The sequence below is a fragment of the Hakea prostrata genome, chromosome 1 (genome assembly GCF_041222555.1).
Source record: "Hakea prostrata isolate BN-2017 chromosome 1, UWA_Hpros_2, whole genome shotgun sequence".
Classification (NCBI taxonomy): domain Eukaryota; kingdom Viridiplantae; phylum Streptophyta; class Magnoliopsida; order Proteales; family Proteaceae; genus Hakea; species Hakea prostrata.
In genome coordinates this window covers 7461493-7488714 of record NC_142600.1, presented here as the reverse complement: position 1 = coordinate 7488714, position 27222 = coordinate 7461493, and the positions used below count along the sequence as shown (strand labels likewise).

General features: G+C 38.1%; 1 protein-coding gene across 1 annotated transcript; it reads left to right on the top strand.

Annotated features, from left to right (window-relative positions):
• The first annotated feature begins 454 nt into the window (after nt 1-454).
• PHOT1 (phototropin 1) lies at nt 455-27127 on the top strand. The gene is made up of 26 exons (XM_089159217.1): nt 455-857; nt 1108-1204; nt 2621-3302; nt 3404-3586; nt 4359-4450; nt 4561-4849; nt 4943-5162; nt 5288-5358; nt 6205-6311; nt 6697-6746; nt 6871-6975; nt 7265-7324; nt 7407-7496; nt 7855-7931; nt 10696-10780; nt 11393-11473; nt 11817-11920; nt 14259-14308; nt 19367-19473; nt 19603-19725; nt 20298-20349; nt 22844-22956; nt 24843-24983; nt 26217-26324; nt 26477-26569; nt 26790-27127. The coding sequence occupies exons 3-24, from the start codon at nt 2629-2631 to the stop codon at nt 26319-26321; spliced, it is 2979 nt and encodes a 992-aa protein (XP_089015343.1). The 5' UTR covers nt 455-857; nt 1108-1204; nt 2621-2628; the 3' UTR covers nt 26322-26324; nt 26477-26569; nt 26790-27127.
• The last annotated feature ends 95 nt before the right edge of the window (nt 27128-27222 follow it).

The window sequence follows — 27222 nt, the reverse complement described above, 5'->3', positions numbered from 1 at the left end:
TTTTGAGAATCCCAGCCTATTTTCTATGATCAGTAGGGCAGTTGATATGTATGGAAATTGGATGACAAGGATACCGATTTCTATTATTTGTGATTGTCGATTCTTGAATTGGAATAGATCGACATCAGGTCTGTGTCATGTAGAAATTAGAATAGCTTGGTCTCCTTTGTCTCCTTGATTGGATGTTTGCTATATGTAACTCGAATATTATGCACTCGTCTCGCACTAATATACGATGAATCCCATTGATTTCCTAGTTGGATTTGTTCATGGGTGGATTATTGATTTCCGAACCGGTCATGCTTCTCCGGTCCCACCACAAAATGTTTGAATTGATTCGATTCGGATTGGAATTTGCCCTGAAAAATTCCATGGGCTGTTATTCCTTTGCTAGAAATGATGAATAGGGTTTTATGCTCTTTTCACATTTCATCATACAATAGAGTTTTAGAGATGAAGCCTGGCTTAGAATATTGATAAAATAAATTTAACCAAATTCGAATTCTGATTCCCACACCCATGCCCACACCACACCAACTTGTCTTGTTGTTTTAGCTTTCTTATCTGTTGGAGGAAATATCAGAAACAGCAAATGGGTCTTACGTACAGTCCATAGATTCCCTCTATGCGCGTGCACGTGTCTCTCTAATCTGCTAAGTCTTGTTATTGGCTTCTTAATGGTTCTGTTATACGGTCATTAGTTCTTAACAAGAGACTATCTGGGGAGTCATATGAGTTCACAGAAGCTCATAAAATCTTCTCTTCCACGCCCAGGTGTCTCTGTGAACACTCTGAAACGCCACAGAAGTTGAGCTTATTCAATGATTCCACCCGACAGCTAAGAAAGAATAATTCAGGTAAGAAATTTTATTTATGAAATAAGAGGAGAAAAGGTAGGTTTTCTTTTCGTTAAATTTCTGGTTTCATATTTCGAATCCTCGAAAGATGTGGAAAGACATGTGAATTTTAGGCCTACAGGAATGGGTTCATGGGAATCAGGGAATGGATAGCGATGGGAAGAGAGCGGAGTCTGTCTCTCTCTCTCTCTGGAACTTTTCGCCATAAATAGTGATTTCTTGGTCGCTGATCTGTTCCCTTTACTTGCAGTTTCTCAGTCTCAAACGGTTGCAATTCCAGAATGTTGTTCTAAAGGAAGAAATCACTCAACACTAGAACTTCTGGAATTTTGAGCTTTCCGCTTCAGGTACGGCTGACTTTATTCCATTTCTCCTTTTTAAGAACCCCTTTTCCAGAGCATCATTTTGGTTCTTTTAAATGATCTTCACCTTCCATATTACAATTTTCTTGTCTTCTGTTCCACTAGGTTTTGATTTTAAGGTTCCAATTAAGAAGAACCCATGAGTGGTTTGCTTCTTCTTTAGGATATTTTTAAGCTCGTACTGTGTGAATTTCAGTGTGCCTATACTATTTCATGATCATGGGTTCTTCTGGATTCCTCAGCCACAACTCAGTTTTCTTTATCTCCTCCTTAATGGATTTCATTCATAACTTTAATTACTAGAACGGGAGAAAGAGAAGATGAGGAAGTACGGAAGATGTTTTTATGGTTCGGGTGAGACTTGAGAGTAATGGTGGGATGGTTTGACAAAGATAGACTCACAGTCGCTTTGATTAGCAAAGTAGCAAACTACCCAGAAGCTCAGTTTTCTCTAGCCCTTGTGTGGAAGTGATCGGTTGAGATTGGGTGTTGCGCATGCACTGTCCTGCCACGGTCGAGATTAAATATTGACCAAGGTTTCGATTTCAGCCATTCATTCAAGTTTACAATATTTTTGAAATGAAAAGTCGTGATTTGATCTCGACCATTGGCAGCACATGTTGCGTATTAAATGCACAACATTGAAGTTCAAACAGGAAGGATAACATCATAAGAGGTGGACCGGTAGCTCTTTTCTATCAATTCACGTGGCATGAATCCAGATTAAAGCAATTAACAAATAACACATCCATATGTGTGTAATTACTAAAATACCCTTAACATTCACTAAAGTTGGAGTACGTTTACCTTTGCAATAAAAACATTCCTAGTACTTTGTCCTTTATTTTTTGTGTATAATCCTATTTATAGGAGTTTAGATTTATTTTTTTTAGGTAAATAAGTTTAGATCACTTCTTTGTTGAGAAAACACACACGTTACTTCATGATGTTTTTTGTCACGTAATAGATGTAGGGCACTCTTATTGAAAAAAAGAAGAAAAAAAATAAAATGTAGGGCATGTCTTTGATAAATAGTTCTTTTATGGTCCCTTTATTGTATCGTAAAAAAGTATAAAGAATGTATTCTTTGATAAGAAATTATCTGGATAAGGTATGTATTCTTTGATAAGAAATGATCCAGATAATGCTCATAGTGAAGAAAATAGAATATTTCATTTTCTCCATTTTCCCCCTTTCTAACTAAAATATCTGATTCTACCAAAAAAAAAAAAAAACTAAAATATCTGATGGATTGAAATTCCCAAAAGTACCCACTGGTTGGTTCAATAAATGGTTAAATACAATGAGTGTTCCATCCCATGATTTTATTAGGAGGCCACTTTTGGAATTCAACAATATGTAATCAGTTTATTTACCAAAATACCTGGCTGGTTCCTGCAGATTGAAAAATGGATCGATACGACCGTTCAGCCGAAAAACAAAACAAAGTGCCACCCTTGCGAAGAGATCCACGTGGCTCCCTGGAAGTCTTCAAGCCATCAACCAAATACGATTCAACTTCCGAACCAACACAGTCGCACTTCACTCCCCAGTCCACGTGGCAGAACTGGGGCAGCCCAACTGGCACTTCAGACACTGAATTACAACCGGATCAAGAGATCGCTCCATGGCCGGCCCTCAAGGATCCGACCCGAACACCATTATCACTGCATTCTCTCGTAGCGGAGAAACCACCGGAGATCCCACCGTCCGGTGAATTTGGTGCGGCAGCGCAGAGAGCGGCAGAATGGGGACTGGTACTGAAGACTGACAGTGAAACTGGAAAGCCACAGCGGGTCACAGTGAGGACTTCTGGAGGAGAAGATGGACAACAGAAGGCCGATTTGTCAAAGAGAAACTCGGGGAACTCGGTTCGGAGCTCGGACGAGTTATCTGACGGTGGAGATGGGAGGGAAAGAGGGATTCCCAGAGTATCGAAGGATTTGAAAGACGCGTTGTCCACGTTTCAACAGACGTTTGTGGTGTCGGATGCTACCAATCCCGAATACCCGATCTTGTACGCAAGTGAAGGGTTCTTCAAGATGACTGGTTACACTTCCAGAGAAGTCGTTGGCCGTAACTGGTAGATACTTCTCCTGGTGCTACTATACTACTACTGCTTCAATTGTCATTAATTAACTGACATTTTAACTGTCATAACTGAAATTTAATGCCTTCCTACAGTCGATTTCTACAAGGTGCGGGAACGGATCCGGAAGACTTACGTAAGATTAGAGAAGCATTGGAAAATGGTAGGAGTTACTGTGGACGCTTATTGAATTACAAGAAGGATGGCACGCCCTTCTGGAATCTTCTTACTATTACTCCCATCAAGGACGACAACGGCAAGGTCCTCAAATTTATCGGGTGAGTGCTCACTGTTTATTGAAAAAATAAAAATAAAAATTGGGAGGTGGACTGTGATTGTAAGGACAGGCCCGGAGGAGAGGCTGCATATGGATTTTGCTAGGTTAGTTAGTGTGTTAACATCATGCTTGTGGAGTTAGCATTAGATGGATGTCACATAGACTTTATTAAATCTCATAAATATAATCCTATCAGTGCCCCCATCTTCCCACACTAACAGGTTTGGTGGAGAGGATCTCCACACTAATTCTCAGCTGAATAAAAGAGTATGTACGCGTTATATCAACTCAAGTCAAATAAACCATAGGCACCACAGGCCGAGATTTAATGGAGCCTCCATGGGATCCGTCTAACCACAGACACCATCACGTTAGACACACCAACCAAGCAAGATCCTCCAAACATGCACATTTATTAGGATCTTGTTAGGTTGGTGGCCTGACATGGTGGTGCTTTTTTTTTTTTTTTTTTTTTTCAAAACAAGATGGTGCTTATGGTGCCTCACATTGGATGGACATCACATAATTCCATTAAATCTCAGTTGCACAAAAGAACATGTACATATTATACCAACTTAAAAGTGAAATAAATCGGCTTTTTTTCTTAATCCAAATTGAATCGTCAATAAAGCCCACGTGCATGGCATTCATTCAACGTTGGACACCACATGCACCAGCCTAGCAGGATCCCGTTTGTTCTTCTCAGCTAACTATACCTTTTCTTTTTTTTGTTCCATTTTTAATGCAGAATTGTTGGCTTTTGTTGTGTACAGAATGCAAGTAGAAGTGAGCAAGCATACGGAGGGCGTTAAGGAAAAGGCGTTTCGTCCCAATGGATTGCCAGAATCTTTAATCCGATACGATGGTATTCCACATTCCATGCTACGTACTCAAACTTTCTGTATAGTACTTGATGTGGGATGTACGAAATAATAATAATAATAAACCTTTTAAATTATGCACTACTTTTACCAGCTCGGGAGAAGGAAATTGCCATCAGCTCAGTAATAGAGCTTGTGGAGGCAGTGAAGCATCCTCGTCGTCAATCTGAATCAACAACAAATCGAGTTCCATCGATGATGAACTCTGAAGGTGGTGGTGGCGGAACACGTAAAAACTCAGGAGATGGAGGAGCTACAGCCATGGCCCCATCAAGAAGGCATTCACATAGTAGCATAAATATGAGAATAAGCTCCATGCAACAAATTAGTGAAACACCCGAAACAACTAAGCCCAAAAAGTCTTCTCGCCGTTCTTTGATGGGGTATGGGTTGATCCTCTCACTTCTGGGTATCTCTCTTTGATTCTTAAATCTTCATCTCAGGTTGTTAAACTTTGAAGTTTTTGTTATTTGCAGTCTCAGCAAAACGAAAAATCACACAAATACTGTTGAAAACCTGCAAGTGGAAGTTGATTTAGATGATGATCAACGCAGTACAGATGACGAGAGACCTGATAGTGTTGACGACAAAGTCAGGCAGAAAGAAATGAGGAAGGGAATTGATCTTGCTACCACACTTGAACGTATTGAGAAAAATTTTGTCATAACAGACCCAAGATTGCCTGATAATCCAATTGTGAGATTACTAGCTACTACTATTATTACCAATACTCTAAATAACACTTAATTATTTTCAATCTCAAAGCTTATTCCATTATGTATGTATATTTAACTGAAATTAATTACTGTTCAATATTTCAGATATTTGCATCAGACAGCTTCTTGGAGTTGACAGAGTACAGTCGTGAAGAAATATTGGGAAGAAATTGCAGGTATGTTTAATTTATTGATTGATTTGTTTGGTACTATGTTGCTAGTTAATTAAGTTTACACCCTCCATACTTTAAATTATATATCAAATACATCCTTACATTTAGTAATGACCTTGCATCTATTGTATTTTCCGTTTATTCAGGGGAAATGGATGGACCTAATAAATTTCTTAACTATTTTTAAGTATTTTTTTTTTAATTTTTTATCACACGAACATTCAACAAGGGTAACATGCCTTTTATCTTTTTTATCTTTTTGGCCAAAACTTGCCTTTTATCTATTCTGAAAGCAATGGGGATATGTACATGGAGAAATTTGTAATATAGTAAATTCGGAAGAGTATAAACATAAAATTTTACATTAGGGGTCTTTATGTAATTTTCTCAAAAATAGATCTGGGAAAGGCAACCGTTGCGTTCAAGCCCTAAATGGTTAGACCGCATCGATGAACCGCTATGACACGATAAGGGAGCGTAGTTCTGGGCGGGAAAGGCAATGGAAGACAAAGCGAAGGTACAACGGTAAACATATTTACAAGTTCAGGAACGAAACACTTAAACCTAACTCGCTATTGCGCTTGAGAGAGATAGACAGAGAGGGAGATCCATGGCCTGTACTCTTTGTCTTTACCGTCGCTTCATCAGGTTCTTATTGCATACAGAGAAAGGAAATATTAATCACAAGCCAATGAATGGAAGAAATCCACCTGGTATTATGATCCGCGATGCTCCTGTGTTTCTTTCAACTAGGGAGATCTATTCGAATGACAAATACTGTATTAGGTCATCTACTTAGTTCTTCATCAGGACTTTGTTTGAGATTTTTTGCCCCCCTTATTCATGCAGATTTCTTCAAGGTCCGGAAACAGATCCGGCGACCGTGCGCAAAATCAGAGAAGCTATTGATAACCAAAGGGATGTTACTGTGCAGCTCATAAACTACACAAAAACTGGTATAGTTTCATGGATTAAATTATGTCAATATTATTTTTAATTTGCTCTAGTTAATTGAATTGCCGAGAATTTATGTGTTTGAAGATTATGTTTGTCTGCGAATCCTAGACTTGTTTAAAGTTTTAAAGTTATATAAGGCTTCGAACACATCATAAACGGTGGTGCCAAATTGTGTTGTCGGTGGGTTATTGGTACTGATAACAGAAACCAGGGTAAGCGAAACATATCTAGAATTTCTGCTTTAGGCTTTTAGCAAGAGAATTCATTATCTTGTTGGCGCTAGTGTTAATTCTTTATGGTGGATTCTACCATGATGAAGACGACAGTTTGTGTGACAAATAAAAAGAATGATCAGAGTTGTGCTTTACATTTCTTTTCTTCCAGGTAAGAAGTTCTGGAATTTGTTTCATCTGCAGCCCATGCGAGATCAGAAGGTGAAATCCTAAAATATATTGTTCGAAAGTCTTTCTATAATTTTGTAGCTGACAGCATTTCTTTCCACTGAGGAACTTTTGTTCTGTTAACAAGACATAATTACCTATTCGGCTCTGTTGATAGGGAGAAGTACAATATTTTATTGGGGTACAACTTGATGGCAGTGAATATGTGGAGCCGCTTCTGAACTGTATTCCAGAGTCTACTGCAAATGAGAATTCAAAATTGGTCTTTACACTCTCTACATCTCTCCGTTGATTCAATTGCTAATTCTGATTCTGGACATAATGGAATTGTTTCATACATAGAGTACACTCCATTGTATGAGTTATATTTTGATGATACATGCATCAGTCTTGGCTCTTGTTGAGAGTTGAGACTACCTCCACTTATCATACTTTGATTTCTTGATATAGTAATCTACATTTAACTTGGATAACTTTGGACATACAAGTAATGTCCAAGTAATGTTGTGAATACATTTTCCTTAAATGAATTTTGTGTTGATCCTACTTAGGTGAAAGAGACTGCAGGAAATGTTGATGAAGCAGTGAGGGAACTTCCGGATGCTAACATGGTGAGTCAACAGGTTAATCCATATATTCATGGATTTCCAATTTCCAGATCCACAATAGAATGACATTTATGGTTGCCCGCAGAAACCAGAAGATCTGTGGAGCAACCATTCAAGGAGAGTTCTTCCAAAACCTCATAGAAAGGACAGCTCTTCATGGAGAGCTATCCAAAAGGTATTCCACTTTTAGTTGTATATATCTGTCATTGAAATTTGATAAATTTTGTTTTCTTCAAAAAAACTGAAGATTACTAGCTTGTCTTCTTCACTTTCTCTCGGATAATGTTCAAGCAAGAAAGGCCAACAGTGTCAGATCTGTACTTAATGAGGCTAGCATGTAAACACTGACGTTTTACTGAATGACTTTTGCTAGTATATGTTACTGGATTGTAAGTTAATATAATCCTAATTTAGCATCCACACCTGGTGATTCTTGTCATTACCATTGGGAGTTCCAAAGACAGATTTTTTTTTTATGCTTTTGTAGAATTAAACATACAGTTATCTCATAGGATTGCTTTATGATCATGCAGATTCTGCATAGTGGAGAAGAGATAGGCTTAAAACATTTCAGGCCAATAAGACCATTGGGATCTGGAGATACAGGCAGGTTGGTAGATTTGTTCTTGTCAGTCATCTGCCATCATACTTCTCTAGTTGCATCCAGTGACCCTTGTCAAAAATTCATCTGCAACCAGTTGTATGGGGTATCTTGATGGTTTATCTCAAGCTCATTTCAAATGACAATTGCAATGTTTGGCTATGGATATCGATGCTCAAGATCCATCACATAACATCGAAAAATTTGGCCAACTTTAAGCTTGAATTTTTTATTTCCTTATTTTCTGTTGACTTGAATCTGTACATCTTCTTTTCAGAATTCATTACACCCAAGCTTGCACCCTGCACTTGGGTATTGGAGTTCAGAATTCATTATACCCAAGCCTGCACACTGCACCCAGCTATGATGTATTGCCTAGAGTTTTGAGCATATGTAAACTCAATGTAGTGAAAATGAGGATGTTGAGATGGATGAGTGGCAAAACTAGGAAGGATAAATTAAAATGAATGAATGATCATATTATAGCTGGTTTATGAATACCTTCATTAAATGATATGCTACAAGAGAGTCATTTGAGGTGGCATGACCATGTTCAAAAGAGGCCTCTAAGTGCCTCCGTATAGAATAGCGATTTAATCCAGATTTAAGGAACTAGAAAAGCTAAAATAGACCTAAAATAACCTGAGGAGAAGTGGTAAGAAAAGATATGTATGGCTCAAGCCTTGTATCCAATTTTGCCTTGAATAGGACTAACTAGAATTTGGAAGCCAAGGATCCATGTAGCTGACCTCATTTAGTTGGGATAAGGCCTCGTGCTGTCGTTGATTGAGAATCGAGGATTCTGTTGCGTTGAGATGGTTAGGGTTCTGATTGGGGGTTTCTTGTTTAGGGTTTTGGATGGCCAGATCAACCAAAGCTTTTCGGGCTCTGTGTAGAATGGGGTAAGACAAGATCGTTTCAAGTTCCATGGTTTTAACCCCCTTTATTGAATTTTTGTACTCACCAAAAAACCCAAATTTCAGACTTAGATAACACCAATCTAACCATAAGACCATCCCAAAGAGATCAGCCTTATTATACATCATTACCTAAGTTTTTTCCAATTTTTCGTCCCTGTCTGACCACTGTATTTTTTATTCTTGTGTACCCCAAGAAACTCTGCCAAAATCCTAAAACTGTAAACCCTAACATTTTGAATTGAGGTCCTATCCCCTAGTTGATCCTTATTCATTGTAGGGCTACATCAAGGGCAACTTGGGCTGACTATGGGGGTTATAAATGGGGACTGTAAGGTGAACTGGAAGGATTCTAATGGTGAATTTGGACTGGAGTAGGTTCTTGGAAGAAAGGGTTGTCAAAAATGAAAATAGAAAAGAGGGAAGAAGGGGGATGGATGGATGTGCCTTCAAGCTTACAACACTTTTGATAGGATCTTCACTGCTGCAGCTTGTAGGGATGAGCAAACACTGATTCCACTGTCACAACAGGCTTGAATATCACTCACCCCGATTCTCAACATCAACTTGGGTATGACTCACCAAGAAACTCCAACTTGGATGTAACTCAGTAAACTATCTTCAATCTAGATATTGGTCACGAGGACTCATGATGGAGAGGGAGAGGCAGCTGCCAAACTTGATGAAGAAAAATTCTGTATAATCTACTCTATCCTGTCTATTACTCCTGAATGGGGGTTGTTAGAAAACAAGCATTAAATAATCAAAACAACAGCTGAACTAGAACAAAGAAAAGAGAGAAGAAGAAGAAGAAGAGAAGAGAGATGAAGAACCAATAGAAGAGGCCTGTGATTATTGCTTAAGAGTCTAGAGTCATAGAGCCCTTTTATTTATAGCTTCTAATGAATCTAATACAACTTGAGAGACAAGTAATTGTCCTCTAGAAAAAGGAAACAAAAAATTACAACTTTAGTAACTTCCTAGCTCTTAAAATAGAAAGTTCTGAAAATAGAAACTACCACCAAAATAGAAACTATGCTTTCTAAAAACTCCCAAAATTTATGTAGCAAGACTCCAACATTAGAAATAGAAAGTAGAATAACATCAATAGCATAATACTGTTCACGTAAATAGTACAAACAAAGTTACTGTTCACGTGAACAATACCGTGAACAGTAAAAACAGATTTTTTTACTGTTCACGTGAATAGTGTCGTGAACAGTAAATAGCCCAAGTGTATATACTTCAACAGGGGTATATGTAGGTTTTAATCAGCCTAAGGCAAAGTGCCTTATGGAATGGACTTAGTAAAAATGCAAGCTAATGAAACTAAATGGAAGATATAAAAAGACCTTCGTGTCATTACTTAAATTGGACCAAGAATTAAAACAAATTAACCAAGTGAATCATGTTTCCCAATGGAAGATATAAAAAGACCTTCGTGTCATTACTTAAATTGGACCAAGAATTAAAACAAATTAACCAAGTGAATCATGTTTCCCAAAAACATAAAATAAACTGAGTAATGAGAACTACTTCCATGTACCACCTAACTACCCCTACTTAAGGCCCCTTAAAGAGGCCCACTACATATTGAATCCATGGCGATCAAAGGCCCATAACCCATATAAACCAACCCTAGGCTTGCTTGAAGGGAAAAGCCCCCCAGGTAAGTTCTGGATCTGCATTAGGAAATCCACCAGTTTTCTTTGTTACAGTGAAAGAAATTATTTCATCCGTTTTGCTGGAGTCCACAAATACAGGTTTTGGGATTTCACTGTGAAAATTAAGTGCTTCATTTCTGCTTTCCTGAATTATGGATTCTCCTCTATACTGCAATATTTCCTGTGTGGCAGTGTGCATTTGGTGGAATTGTGTGGATCTGGTGAATACTTTGCAATGAAGGCTATGGATAAGAGTATTATGCTTAACCGCAACAAGGTATTGTAAGTGTTGTGTTTGGTTCTCTTTTTTTATTCCCATTGGGCATTGGACAACAGATGAAAGTTTTAACATCTTATCCATGCATGATTGGAAGTACAGGACATTAGCTGCTATGCTCCAAATCTGACTCTTCTTTCCCCTCTTTGTTGGCTATTTTTGTGCTCAGATTTGATGAATTTGTTGTTCAAGTCATCTCTCATAGTTTTTGTCTTCTCTAACCATAACATTTACATATGAAGCTACAATGAGTTGCTAATGATGGATGGATATTTCATGAAACATTAGCAATTTAATTTGCATGGTAGACATAAAATGTTGATATTGAACCTTTACTGCCTCTTAGATATTTTAACACCAAGTTAAGACTCAAACTTCCTTATTGACCCCTATGAAAAAGTATACACATGATGTCAATTATGACATACTGAAACATTTCACTGAGTTCTAAATAGATATCCGACACATTTTATACCTCAATGAGATGTGCTGGTAATCCATTTCTCTTAGAGTCTGCACCTTCCTTTTCCCCCTTGCTATTGGAATCACTCTTGGTATCATGCATGCATTTCCTTTCTTTCCTGACTTTGTTTCTTTTTGTCCTTGTGACAGGTTCATAGAGCTTGTGCTGAAAGAGAAATTCTTGAGATGCTGGATCACCCTTTTCTTCCCGCATTATATGCATCTTTTCAGGTCTGCTACTCCAAAATATCTCTGTAACATGTGGTTCTAGAAGCTGAACTTTTAATTTGATTATTCAGTGTAGTGTAATGACAGGTTTTGGCTGTATTGCAAGTTTGCAACTATATGTTGTTCTTCATAATAGAATTCAATATAGTGTCAAATGGGCAAGTTCACAAGAAAATTTAAGTATGACTAACCTACTACCATAACTAAAGTACCAACACATGTTTTATATCCCATTTGTTGGTTCTAATTCCAACTGAGTAGACAACATGTATTTACGTCGATAGCATGCTTGAATACATGCTAAGTTGTCCTGATTTGATGAGATCTACTGGATGACATTCTGCAGACCAAAACCCATATTTGTCTGATAACGGATTATTTCCCTGGAGGTGAGCTTTTTTTGCTATTGGATCGGCAGCCCAAGAAAGTCCTCAAGGAAGATGCAGTAAGGTATTTTTTCTAATTCACACAACTCTATTATCGCAACAAATCATATTAGCACTATAAATTTTGATGATGCACCACTCAGCTCAACTTGACTAATTATGTTCTGTCCCGATGTTACTTTCTACTAAAATTGAACCTTGGCCGCCTGACTGCGACCGAGCCCAAAATTGTACTATTATCTATTGAGGTTTTCATACTGGATAAAACTGAGTCATATATTTCATGTAATATAAGATGTGCTAGATTACTTTGTTGGCTTTTCTATTGTGTTATGTTTGTAGTTAGTAATATGTATAATTGTATTTAACCTTCCCCCAATAAATACTGAAAGCAGAACCCGAGTGTTTTTTTTCTTCTTATGACTGAGATTTAGATTGGGCCTGGCCAGCCTGGGCATAGTGGAGGCCTAGGCTGAAGTTTCACATTCTCAGGTGGCATACAACCGGGTGCCACCTAGCCACCCCAATGTGCAGTCCATAATGCACTCACTTATCGGTTAAGACTCCTATCTTTTGATTCATTACTTTTGTTACTTGACACTTTCAAACGCCTGTCTCAAAATTCCGTGGTTTCACTATTCAGCTCTTTTGCAAGTGCATTTTTTTTTGATGAATAAAAAACATATTAAACGAAAGGAAACAAGAAACAAGCCTTTGCGGGCCGCCGGGCCATGCCCTGGTACCTGGGGATGGGTGCTACTCTGGACATCTGCCAACCCTGAGAGCGAGATTTGGATGTCCATCTCCGAAGATTGCGCTCCCACCATAGCTGATGGATCAAGGCATAGTACACTAGCTTACCAATCCGACCGTAAATGGAAAAACCTAAAAAGTTTCTCAAAATCCAAGACCAATCTCGAAAAAACCCATAGGATTGCCTCGAATGGGGCCGAATGGAAGCTAGGGCTTTACCCCAAATAGATCTGGAGAAGGGGAATGAAAAGAAGAGGTGCTTAAGGTTCTCCAAACCGTTCCAACATAGGGCCAATTGGGGTTAGCAGGGGTGTGGTGGTCAATAAGGAAGATTGGGTTGGGAGGGCGAGGTTAAGGGCTCTCCAAAGGGGTAAGGGAGTGGCGGGGAATGTAGCCTTTGAACAAACCAATGGGGGTCAGGGGGGCTTAGGGTTATGGGATCTAAGGAGGTTCTAGGCAGATGAGGTGGAGAAGGTTTTGGAGGGAGAAGGGAGCCATGATGTCTCTAGAGGATGCAAGTGCATTTGTTCAGTCTTCTTCATATGGCAAGGCATCATCCTATGTAAAAAGGACTTTTAATTTAAATACCCCACTCTATACAGTTCTCTTGTAAGTTCAGATGAAGTGTTAATTTAGTCCCATCTATCTCAATATTTGCTTCTCAGCTACACATTTTATTTTTGTGGTGTGTCATGGTTCTGTAAGATTGTTGAAAGAAAAGTGGCTGCTATTGTTGCCACTTTTAGAGTTCCCCTTCAGTTTTGGGTTTCTTTGATCATCATTCTTAAATCCTAGCCACTGCTGCATTGCACCAAAATTGTAGTCACATCTTCTGTTTCAGTCCAACTTAGCTGGATAATTCAAAGGGAAAACCAAAATCCTTTCTGACCTGACACATTCTCTCTCTAGTCATTTATCCTTTCAATTGCAGTCTTATGACAAACAACTGACAAACAGCTCCTCTAGTAAATGCATAGTCAATGCAAATATACATGAGCTCAATGCTGAAGAATTGCTGATAAGTCATTCATTGCCCTGCTAATTTTCTAATACTAGTTGCTGCTCCATCGTACATATTTTAATTTGATACACTTATTTGACATTCTGCTCTTTCCTTTAACTACTGGTCTTTGCTCTCTAGACAATGTGCTTTCTATAGGTTCGGGGGGGGGGGGGGGGGGGGGGGGGGGGGGGGGGGGGGGGGGGGGGGGGGGGGGGCCCCCCCCCCCCCCCCCCCCGGGGCCCCCCCCGGGGGGCCCTTTTTTTTTCATATTTCTAGTCGGGTAATTTTGCACCAAACTTTGTTCATCTACTGACATTTTGTTCATCAACAGCAATATTATATCTGCCATTATATGGTTTAAACTGATGCTAAATTTTTGTACCACTTATTTTCCAGTACCATTTTTTGAACATTGTCATTGTCTTCTGATTGATGACTGTCATACATGCCAAGAAAACACTAAACCATAAGAGATATTGCTAGTTTCTGGTCAAATAGTTATACTTTCATTTTGAAAGAAGAATTCTGACAAACAAATGGAATCAATTTGTTGAGAAGGTTCTGCCTCAGTCAGTGATTTGTTGTCAAAAGTCCAAGTAGCCAGTGATTAATGTCTGGATCTGACATTGGTAATTGACAATTGCAGATTCTATGCTGCAGAAGTAGTAGTAGCTCTGGAGTACCTTCACTGTCAAGGTATGACATCTATTCATCAACAGCAATTTTTTCTTGACATGCGTGGAGCTTATCAATGTATGCTTGTTTATGACTAATGGAGGAATACTAGTAGGGATGCAACCTTGGGCAGCCAATGGGAATTCTAGGATCTAATTTTTACATGCGTCAGGCCAGGCTTCCAGCTTGGCCCTATTAAATTTTTTATTGATTTCCTAACCCAGCTCTGCCCAAGTTGTACTCCTAAGATGGTGGCCAATTCATGCTTGTGGGAAAAACAAACTACATGTTCTTCTTGATTGAAGTCCATTGCAGAAAAGGTGTTTTAGTATTTTTTTGGAGGTTGCTTTACCCAAAGCATCTCATTTTAAATTTACAAAATACCTTCCGCTTGAAGTGTTCATTAAGGAGGCCATAAAGATTATGTATAGTATACCATAATTATGTTAGTCACATGGTTCAAGATCTTGTCCTATCTTGATTTTGACCTCACTAAGATCGAGATACCAAGATGTTTGCCAAAATCTAGTACAAACTCTGTCAAATTTTGGCTCTATGTTTTGATGGGTTTTAGGCATTTTTTGGGTATGATTTTTCTTGGACAACTTATTTTATGGCCTATAAGCCATCCATGGTTAATTTGATTAAAAACAACCCACAATAGAGTCTTTTGAATTTGCAATCATGCTTATTTGTATGCCATTGAATCTGAATGTATTTTCACACATCTAAACATTCTTGAAATGTAAATTCACATAGATCATATGTAATTTCAATTGATAATGAAGTAAAACACTTATCCTACATTGAAACATGCATAAGACATAACTAACACATAAACACATACGTCAAAGTGTCTCAAATACATCTCAAGTGCAACTGTCAAGAATAAGAATCTGCATGTCGGTTTTGGATCAACCCCACTATAAGTTTGTTGGAGTCAACATGCATTTTACTACGTAATCTGATAACACTGACTTCTATGTTGCATCGTCAACATACTAAAGGTAACCCATCGTAGGATATGGGTCTCCAAAATGTGATGTACTAGCACTGTTACCCATTGATCCACCATCATATGAATCATATGGTGCTCTTGGGAGCATGTACGGGTATGGTGATTGGCTTGTGCGGCAGGAGAACATCCCATAAACAACTGAGGATCCAACATGGCTGCTTGTGATTGTGAGTGGGAACCATAGTCAAAACTAGTATACAGTAAAGTAGGAATATGTTCCCCCACCCCAATCACCTGATCATTTGGATTGAAATACAATGCACGGTGCTTTAAGAGTGCCATTGATGAACTTCTATCATCATAAAAAGGTAGGGCATGCCAATGTCCACTCGATCTAGTGTCCGTCCCACCAAGACTCAATCCACTTGGTGAGCTAGATAGTGTATCAATGTTCATCATATCAATTTGTCTACTAGGCTAGAGCTAGCCACAGGGCCCTCTCGAGTAACCCCTAGTCCTGGTGGATGAGGGGGGCACGGCCTTGGGCTTGAGGGGAAGTCCTCCATGGTCTTCATCTTGTGTGGCATGTATATATTGCGTTTCTCTAGAAATCCAATGGGGTACTGTGCATTTGTCAGTGAAACCATATAATGGGCTCTCGAAGTCCAGCAAAATCTCCACCACCTCCTGATGCAGATCCAGCACCAACTTGGCCTATTTTCCTTTGAAATCCTAGGGTTGCTAGATATAGATGGGCCTTTGTTTAATAGGATTATATGGTCATGGGCATATTCTACATGCCCAAAAGTTCAGTGCCTAGGCTAAGTACGTGGTTAGTTTAATTAATTGATTTAATTAACGTAAATTTTGTGAAACTTAAGTTATGAGGGTAGAATAGTCTTCTATTTTGTTTTATCAGTTTGAGTCTAAGCCAGTCTAGGTTAGTTAATTTCTATGTTCTTAGTTTAAATCAGTTTCTAAGTCCTAATTTCAGTAGGATTTCTTATGTGAGGCTATAAATGAGCCCCCCCCCCCATTGATTAGATTATAAAACAAATTTGAGTATTGAATGAAAGCTTCCCTCTGAGTACTCTGTGTCTGTGTGTGTTTTTTTGTTTTTGTCAATTAGTGATCCAAGCATTAAGAGTTCTAGTTCTGCCGATTAGTTTGAAGATTCAAACCCTAGGAAGGTTCTAGGTGAAATCAAGCCTAGACACTTGTGACCGATTGAAGATCAAAGTTCAACCTTCATTCTCCATTTGAGTATTCCATCCTCAAGCTCTATTTAGGTATCTAGCAGCCTACACTCCATCCACATTCTCATATCACCCTTCTTTCTATTTTTCTTGATTTTTTTTGATTTTTTGGAGTTCCCAAGACAGCAAGTTCAATGTCGGATATATGCCAATCTAACCGTTAGATCTGACAAACTTTAGGCCATGGAAGAAAATTTGACTGAAATTGTCGAAATTTTGGTCAAAATGTCTGCAAAATCATAGTTCGAAAGGAAATACAGTAGTAGGAACACAAAATGTATTATATCGACCCGAAACGACACCTACGCAGTTATAAAAATCACCATTTTCGGTCGATATTTCGACCTATCGTCATTTTGACCCAAATTGAGCGACATCGCCTCTTACATTTCGACCCTATTTTGAACATTTTTTTTTATTTCTCTTGCTTTCATCCCGCTTTTCACCTAATTTCTTCTACTTCATTTCTTTCAAACACTAGATTTTCTCCTCCATTTGTGGATTTTCTCAAATCTTGCAAGGTGAGTAACCAACTTCCTCATTTTTTTGTTTTGTTTGTGCCTTGAATCTTCTTCGATTGCTTCCAAATTTAATTATGTTTACTTTAGAGTGATCTATGAATTTCTAGTGTCAAAATTATTTTTTGATTCTTCCTACTATTTTTTATTTTTCTGTTATTAAAAATTATTTTGTAAATTATGTATATTGCTAAAAATGTATATGTATAGTAGATGTATGAGCTTCAAACTAATGTATGTGAGAGTTGAGAACCATATTGTTGTGATGGTGTTGAATTATTTTTTTTCTGTTAATTATCAAATTTTACTATAATATATAATTTAAAAATATTTAAATATAAAAAATAAAAATAAAAAACTAATTAAGGGTCAGCGACTAGTGAAGCCTTATGTTTATGGAGCTTATGGTGTCCCTCCCACTGTCACCTATCTGAGTCAGCCACTAGAACCTTATTGTCAGTATGGACATTATGCTGACAACCTGGGTGCTCCTTCATTTGTTGAACAGATCTTCCACTCTATACACAACCACCACCAACCTTTCCATATACAGTTTGAGCCGTTCCTTATCCGGAGATTCAAAACTTCCCACCATCAGGAAATCTTAGGCATGCGGATGAGGCCATGTACAGAGCTGCAGTTGCCGACTATGTCGACAACTATATGGGGCAAACATCATGGGACTTGTATTGTCATTTGTATGGGGTGCAGATGGAAGAGGGAGACATGGAATAGAGTAGACTTGTAATTGGTAACGTTCTCGCTTCTTCTCATATGTAGTATATATTTGGATGTTATATTTTCAATGGTTTTTTTGGTAAACTAGTAGTTTTATACTACTTATTATGCTTGAAATAGGTAGTATGATAGAATCCATATCATTTTGAGTCCATATAAGGCCCGAAATTGAAGTTCCAATTTCCAAAAAAATGTGTCTAGTTTCGACCGAAACATTGAAATTTTGGCCTTTTGCAAGGTCGAAATTCCTATTTCGGTTGAATTTTCTTCCTTGCTTTAGGTACATCATCCTCCTGTCCCTAGTGTCATTAGATTCCGTTTGACTCTAGTGACAGATCCTAGTTTGACCCCATTTTGACCAGCCGATTCATGATAAGTTCTTGAATTTTCATACTTCCTAAAACCATCCCCGAGTAAGAAATTTTATATTTCCAATTTAGTCATCCAAACCCACTGTACTTGGGATAATACCTTTATATTATCACCTATATCCCATCCATGTTTCAACCCATTCTGATACCTATAGGCCCAATTTCCCATGTCAAGGAATTTATCGACCTCCCATTGGATGGGCTAAATATCCTTGATGCCTAAAATATCATTTTAGAAAATATGATCATCAATGACAAAACCCTAATTAACCTTTTTCCCTAAAAAAGTTATCCCCTCACAGCCCATATCACATAGAACCCCCACCCACCCAATATCCCATAACCAAAATTTCAAGAAACCCTTTTTTGGATTGATATGAGTTGGCTCTATTTAAAAGATCCTGGAAAAGTGGCCCTTATTAAATTTGGGCTGCATCACCACCATTATCACCTCCATTAGTAGCATCATCTGCACTGGTACCAGTGTACCACTACGACATTGAGTCTTACTAGGAGCTTGAGTCTCATCCATCCTCTGTCTGACTTGAAGGTCAAGCTTGCTTTGAAACTGTGCCCCATGGTCCCAATTGTCACTGGCATCACCTGAGGAAATGGACCAATCCTCGTCATTTACATTTTTAACTCCACCTGTAGCCTGGAATGGTATGGGCTGGTACATTCTTTGCATGAATCTGACCTTCATCAACCATGAACCATATGATAGGCCAGCCAGAGAAGAAGAATCCTGCCCTTTGATGTTGGAATCGAATGGACATGACCTCTGTTGGTAAATCTATCCCCAACCGTGGGTAAGTTTCCTTCGGTGCTGCCATGTACCACATTTGGACAAAGCATTATTTGAGTGATGGACCACTAAGTCCAGAAGATTTGGGACATTATCTCCTTTGAAATTAGAGGCAATCTTTCTGGTGATTACTCCCCGTGCCTTGACACAATGAGGAACAAGTTTATTCTGTACTGTTGGGGCCTCCTGTTTTCATTGTTACATGAACTAAACCTACCTTTAGTCCTAACTGAGGGCTATCTCTTTGTATTTGTTTTCTTTGCCTTTTCTTCCTCCCTTTGTTCTTATGGGGAGCTTTTGTATTGGTCTTCCCTTCCTAGTACGTTTCTATCTCTGAGAATGGGGAAAAAACAAAGAAGCTGAAAGAGATACGATATATCAAATAGTAGTGTTTCGAAGTTTGAAGATGGTGCTTCTTTTATGTTACTTACAGGTATAATCTACAGAGATTTGAAACCTGAGAATGTTTTGCTCCATAGCAACGGTCATGTATCCTTGACAGATTTTGATCTATCATGTTTGACATCTTGCAACCCTCAGGTATTTCAACCTTGTAGTGCTCCTGTAGTTTTAATTGTAGTTTATATTGCTTTTGGATACCCTTTCAAATGAGTTGAGGGAATATTTCACTCCATCTGTATATACTAAGGATTACCATGTTGGCTGCAGCTTTTGATTCCAAATGCCCAGGATAAGAAGAAACATCAGAAAGGCCAACAGCCTCCAATCTTTATGGCAGAGCCTATGCGAGCATCAAATTCTTTTGTTGGAACTGAGGAGTACATAGCACCGGTTTGTGTATTTCTAAGCCTTAATGTTTGGTACTCTCGAACGAATATCTGAATTTTATTTAAGTTAGCAGACCCCAGCTTATCTTCATCAAAGTGAAGAAAGAGTCATTGATTGAGTGCAAACAATTTGACCAACAAAGGAAAGGTGCTAGCATTCATATCAGGTTAATGTAGAACTTTATCAGATACTTTGGTCTGAAGGATCAGACTGAAATCAATTCCAGTTTATGAAATAGATTTGACGGTCATCTTGCAGAAGCTTACATGATTGATTGCTATTGATTGTTTTCTTTGTATTTCTACCCTGTGGAGTTTTTGTTTCTTCTGGTGCTGGGTTTTTTCCTTTTTTTTTTTTTTTTGGGGGGGGGGGGTTAGTGGGGAGGTAAAGGAGCTAGGGCATGCAACAATTCCATGAGCTAAGTGGAACAAGTTTATATTTTTTTGGAAAAGGGTATTATACTGGGAGCTATCATACTAACAGGAACTTCCAATACACAAATTCTATTTTCCTCTTTGCACTGCAATTACTTTATAATCAACCACTAATTGTGTTTTTTTCCTTTTTCTTTTCAGGAGATCATAAATGGAGCTGGCCATTCTAGTGCCGTTGACTGGTGGGCTCTTGGTAATTTTTCTTTTTAGTTTAGTTGACGGTTATTGCTGATTGGAAAGCATTCATCATTTAGGGTTTTGACATTTGTTGCTCCCTTTCTTAACTCGAAACAAGAATTGTCTATCTTCTGCTTTTGTTCTCAAGCCTGAAGGATTAATTAAAACTTCAAATCCATAATCTGGAAATTTCTTCTAGATATAAAGTTTCACATAATTTTTAAGTAACCATAAAAATAGATGTGGTGTTTTTTTTTTTTATCTTCATATGACACTTGCCATTTATCTAAAATTACAATTACCTTTGTCCATTGGAAAACTACCCAGTCTGTCAAATTTATTTTACAGTTATTAGTGTGATTATCAAGTTGATCCTGATATTTGTGTCTATATTTGACAGCTTAATGCAATAGGAATCTCAGAATGGAAAATCTTGAACTGCTCTGCATAGCATGATTAATCAATTACTCATGAAGGTCACTAGTTCAATACGTTTCTGGATAAGAATGCAATAACCATAAAAAATAACAGAGGTAGAATAAGGGATATTTACCATCCAGTTCACCAAACAAGGATGATAGGTCTCCTTTTATTTGATGTTTATCATTCAATAAATAAAATAAAGAATCTATACAAGCCAGTAGTTCTAATGTTGGGCGAAAAATCCACGTATGGCTCTTTGAAACCTATTTAAATAGGAAAGCTTTTCCAGCGCAGACAATTAGAGTTTTCTAATATTCATGACCTTATGATTTAGCATGTCATTTTGTGATACAACAACGAACTTCATCCAAATTCTTCAAGAATTTTGATGTAGACTTGATTTTGGGAACCAATCGAGGACCAAAACCAAGTTCTTGCTAGCGAAATTGAACCAGCAAAGGAGAAACCCAAACCAAATTGTGTAGGACTTTTAATGTAGGCTGGGGTGATCCCATGGGGATGGTGCTTTAGGGCTGTGCTTGACAGAATGAGATCAAGGACTTGGTTGTGATTTGGTGGAGTTTGGTGGCTTCCCAAAAGTAGGTAGTGGTTGAGGTTTTTTTGGAAGGCTAAGTCAATGGGGTTTCAGGGTTTGGATGGGGCTGAATTTTTGGAGAATGGAGGGAATGATATTTCTTTTTGGATGAATAAATACATTCATTAAGCAAAGGAGAGAAGAGGGAGGGGAAAGAATACAAAGTGAACCAGAGGGAAAAGAAAATAGGACTCAATAAGCGGCACTAAGTGTTTATAGCAAAAGTAAGAAGCACAACTTTACTAGGCAATGATGGACTAAAAACCAAGGCTAGAAGGCCAAGTTAGACTGGCAGAGAGGGGAGTTGGATGTTGACATCGCGAACTGTGGGTTTCATCGCATCAAAGACTTCAAGGAGGAGCATTCAGGCCAATAGCGGCTTTGTGGCAGGCTGCAGAATATTGCAGGAGGCAGATGGGGCATTGCCAGTGTTGTTCAGATCTTCTAGTGAAGCAGAGGCAGGGATCACATTGGAAGCAGGGACCACAGTAGAAGCAGAGGTCACGGTGACATCATGGCAGACTGGAGGGTCAAAGGAGGTGCCTGTGATTGGGCAAACTATTGACGGAGATTCAGGACTTGCCAGAGGTGAGCTTGAGGTAGGACGGTCCCCATTCAGGCAGTAGCGGCTCTGGGGTAAGAACATAAGGTTTAAGTGAGGGTGATGTCTTCCCTGTTTTTTAATTCCACCCCTTGGTCTAGATGTCCTTCAACAATGAAATGCTGGATAAGTGGGTGCACCTCTTTTGCAGAGGGAGAAGAGGCATTGAAGGAGAAAGACCAAGAAGGAAAGGCAAGAGGAAGAAGAAAGGAAGAGGAGGAGGTAAAAGGAGAGAAGATGAACAATGAAAGAGAGAGAGAGAGAGAGGAGGCTAAGAGGGGAGAAGAGGAGGAGGAAAGGAAGAGAGAGGAAGAGGGAGCAGAAACCAGGAGGAGAGAAAAGGAGCTGAAGAGAAACTCTGCACGCATAAATGGATTTCTAGTAATGCAGTTTCTGGTTTTAACTGTCGACGTCAGACAATTTGCCTCACTATATGATGACAGTTGACCTTTCATCTACCATAGAAATGTGGAAACACTACTCATTCCAAAAAAATGTGGCAAAACTGATAAATTGGGGTAGATAAAATGGTAATATAGAAGAAGAATTTACAAGTCAAGAGTAGGTCAATGTAAATAATTGGGATAAGGTAACTCATTACTATTTCTTACATTAGTAGAACCTGAAACACAATTTTCTTCGTCTCCATTTAAGAAGTTTCAAGAGATTTTGATGTTTGTAACTCACTCAAAAGCTAGACATGGTTGATGAGAAAGAGAAGTGCATAAACAAAATTCTGGGAAAAACCTCACGTGGTCATAAATAATTTTTGTAACTATTCTCATATCCTTGTATTTTAGTGCATACAGCCTGAATTCTTGAGGATCACAATAACACTGCACTATTTTCTATACTACTTTTCACTGTTTGACTTCAAGACTACTCTTTCAGGAATTCTTCTCTATGAAATGCTTTATGGATACACACCATTTAGAGGAAAGACAAGGCAGAAAACTTTTGCCAATATTCTTCACAAAGATGTTAAATTTCCTGGAAGTATATCAGTAAGAACATACTTCTACTTCATTTTCTTGTGTAGTCATTGATCATAGACTAACTTTGTCTGTTATATCCTGTCTATTTAATATGACTTTATATGTTTGCACCTCGAAAATTTCTAGTGAGAGTATGCAAAGTCAAAAGAAAGGCTCCACAACTATTATAGGTGAATGTAGGACATTTAAGTTTGGTTGACTGATGTAACCGGCTTCTTATCAAATACATTCCTCAAGTTAATCTAGTTAGATAAACTACTAATTATGTTAAGAAAACTAAATCAGGTCAAATGCAGGTAAGCAATAGCCAAGAAATAAAACTTTGGGAGGAAAGAAAAGAGCAGCCAATTCCAGTAGGATAGAGTATCAAACTTTTTATTTTAAGTGTGTAATACATTTCAATTTTTAAGTCTCATCGGATGTTATTTTGTTTCTTCTCATTGTTATGGTATTTATAATTTGGAGACAGACACTTGTGATATTTTAATCCCAGGAGATGCTGACAAAAACCCACGTGTGTGAAAGCCAATATTGTCCATGTGTGAAAACCAAATATTGTCCTAAGTTCCAATTATGGTATAGGAGAAACAACCTTGTTACTGTTGTTGCTCTCATGAAGCTATGGTTTCTTGCCATGTGGCAGACTTGGATGAGTGTCATTGTGTCCCCTGATAAATCTTCCTGCATCCACTCACTGGTCAAAGTTCAGCATTGAAGACATTGGGAGCAGTTAAAAAGTGAGCTTGAAGTATTAAAGATTAGAAAAAATTCCATTCATTTAAATGGAGTTTAATGGCATTTCAGTAAATTTTATTGCTTTTGGCCCACTTGAAAATACTTCCCCTACTTGTTTTATCTGAAGCTTGACCAATGAAAGAGGTATGGAGTCCTCTTATCATATCGCGTGATTCCACCCATGGTTTATGATATGGTGAATCATGATAGATATGAAAATTCACAAAAGGTCGTAGGTTGTAGGAAAAGACATTTATTATTTCTTGTTAGTGTAGGTTGTAGCATGTTACGTTTTGTTAAGAAATGCCTATTTACAAGAAACAAAGCCATCGAGAATTACAACTCCTAATTCATAATTGGAATGAGGAGACAGCTGGAAGCCCTAGGTTGAATAGGCTTGGTAGTACAACTCCTATTTGGTTTCTACATTCTTTCCTAGTTAAATTCTAGTTGTAGTACAACCTATATATAGTGGAACAGCTTACTGGAGTTCTCACAATTCATTTTGAGACTCCACAACCAAGTCGTGGTTTCTCTGCTTCTTCTCCTTCTTTCTGTCACTCTAAATCTCAGATTAAGGTTCAACCACAGTATATAAAATCAAGTCGTGGTTTCTCTGCTTCTTCTCCTTCTTTCTGTCACTCTAAATCTCAGATTAAGGTTCAACCACAGTATATAAAATCTAACCACAGTAATATTCTGGTTGCAGAATGTTTAAGTGTGAAAAGTGAGAAATAATAAATATGGTGAATTCAGTAAAAGAATTGCTGTTAGCTTTCAGTCAGTCACAGTTTCACGTGCTAGTTGAGTTGCATGCATATTTGTCATCTTCCAGTCCGTCACAGACTGACATGCTAGCTGAGTTGCACACACAAACATCTAGGGTTATATACTACGATACCAAGACCTGGTTATTGAACATACTGAACCTTCCATTCAGGGAATTTCATTTTGTCATTGTCACTATAGTTATAGCATTAATGAGTAATATCCAAATATAAATAGGATAATGAAGTTTTTTTCTTATGAAGAGTTTCAGTTAATACCCTGGAATATGAAATTGCTTCATTGCTTAGTCTAGGAGGTGATAAGTAATTGTTTTTGCTTTTAGAATAATAAATTCAAAGTGATGTATTTGGCATAACATTGTTCTTGTGCAGGTTAGTCTCCATGCAAGGCAGTTGATTTACCAGTTGTTACAAAGGGAACCCAAAAGAAGATTGGGTTCACATGAAGGAGCACATGAAGTAAAGCAACATCCATTTTTCCGTGGCGTAAACTGGGCTCTCATTCGCTGCATGGTTAGAATCTTAAACTTATCAGGGTACCTGGAACATTTAACAAGTACTTTTAAAATAAAAATCTACAGTTTTGAACTTTCACGAGCTCATTGCTCCAGGATGGAAAAGGTGTGAAGGAGCATCTTTCCGATCTATTTTTGTGTATCTGTGTGCACTTGGGCTTTTTTTTTGGGGGGTGGGGGTGGGGGGTGGGGGGTGGGGGTGTATTAGTAGGTGTTGAGCAGCATTCTCATTTGTGCCAACCACATGAGGCATTCAATGGTCTGGTCTAAAGAGTCAATTTCTACCTTGTCTTTTCCTGAGTATTGTGGTTGCTGGATCTTTCAAAAGATCAATCCAAACAGCCAAAAACCTGCACAAGATCAATGGCTAATAGCTCTTCTAACAGGCTACTGCCATGTACCACATTTTTGTTAGTTTATAGTGTGATTAACCTTTCTGCCCTTCAATCCATCATCACATTTTGTAGTATCCCAGGCTGTTTCATTTCAACAGTTCGCAGAAATATTTTTCTACGTTCCGAAAATGTCAGTAAACTATCAACAAAATTTTGAATCTTGTTCACACTGAAGATAAGATTCCTTTTTTGGAATCAAAAGCTAGAATCATGTAGAGAAACTTTGGAATCAAAAGCTTTAAAGTAGAATGAAGATGGAATATCTAGTTGATAACTTTGGTCATGATTGGACAGATGATGAGCTGGTCAAACTGGATGAGAAGGAGATTCCACAAAGCTGTTATCTTAGTTACCTTGGCTCAATCATAAGTAAAAAAAGTGATATAGAGGGTGATGTATCCCAAAGAATTAAAATGGGGTGGATGAAGTGGAGAGGTGCATATGGGGTCTCATGTAATCAAAGTATTCCTTTAAAGCTCAAAGGAAAATTATATAGAACCATTGTATGACTAGCTATGATGTACGGTGCAGAGTGTTGGGTTGGTAAGAAGTATCAAATCCTATTTTGGGCTTTGTTATTGTCACATTAAGTTATTAGGTCAGTTATACAATCATAAATACCGAAGTTTCCTTTTCTGTCATGTACTAATTTCACTTCCCTTCATTTCCCTCCACTTGCTAATGGCAACCAAACGAAGCCTCTACTCAGATATCAGGATAACAGAGACTAATTCTAGTTCTGTTTAGAGGAATTCCTAACTATACTTGTTATTGCTGATGCATTTTTTTATTGCTTCTTCCATGTCTGAGAATTTAAATTCTAATGTTGTGTTCAGAGACCTCCTCAACTTGATGCTCCTCTCTTCGGGACAAATGATGCTGAAAAGGAAGTGAAAATTCTTGATCCTGAACTTTGTGATCCAGCAACAAGTTTATTCTGAGAGGTTTTGTTTCTTTCCATCTCTAATGGTGCATTTTAGTAGGTTTATAGTTTCAATGAGGACCAGAATACCAAATCAGTGGATGTGCATGTCCAAGAGACAAGCTATCACTATTTGATTCCAACAAGGTAATAGTGTGGTGATGTATCCTGCAGAGTTTTTCCAATCTGATGCGGAAGTTCTGATCAAGTGATTGTCCATTTGATGGCATTATGCTTTCTTGGGCCTTGTTGGAGGAAATGGTGCAGGTACTGTCTGATTCAGCAATTAATTTTATGCTGCTACTACTTGGCAGTATTATCAACTGTACTGGTAGTTGTTTTATGGCTGTGCACAGTCAAACTGCAGTCTTTTACTTTCTTTTTTTGGTGTGGCTGGTGCTAGTTTATGGTTTATCAGGAAAAGCAAAAAAGGGGGAAAAAGGAAAAGAAGAAAGAGCTGATATGCTATATTATTTTTATGTTGCAGACAGCGGAATCTAGAAGGTATATCTTTGGTTGTGGAAAGTAAGGATTTGGACATCAATCCACCTAGTAGCTGAGGAGCCACACACCAAGTAAAGCTTCTGTTCCAAAATTGGAGCTTGGAACTCTGATTAAACGAGGGGATGCAGCATCGTCATTGTTTTACCATCTTGAATTTTCATGCTATATTGAGTGCCACTGGAGTGTTTTGTAATCAAGGACATGTTTGATAATCCATTCAGAAGCTGTTTTTAGTGTTTCTTGCTTCATAAAACAGAAATTTTTGTTGAAACCCATATAATAACATGACCCCTTTTTAGTTATTCTTTAAACGAAACTTTCAATTTCTGTTTATTTGTGTCAAAGAAATTCTGCTTCTTGAAACTAAAATTGAAGGCACGTTGTAATAGGGTTATGATGGTTATTTTTCATACAAG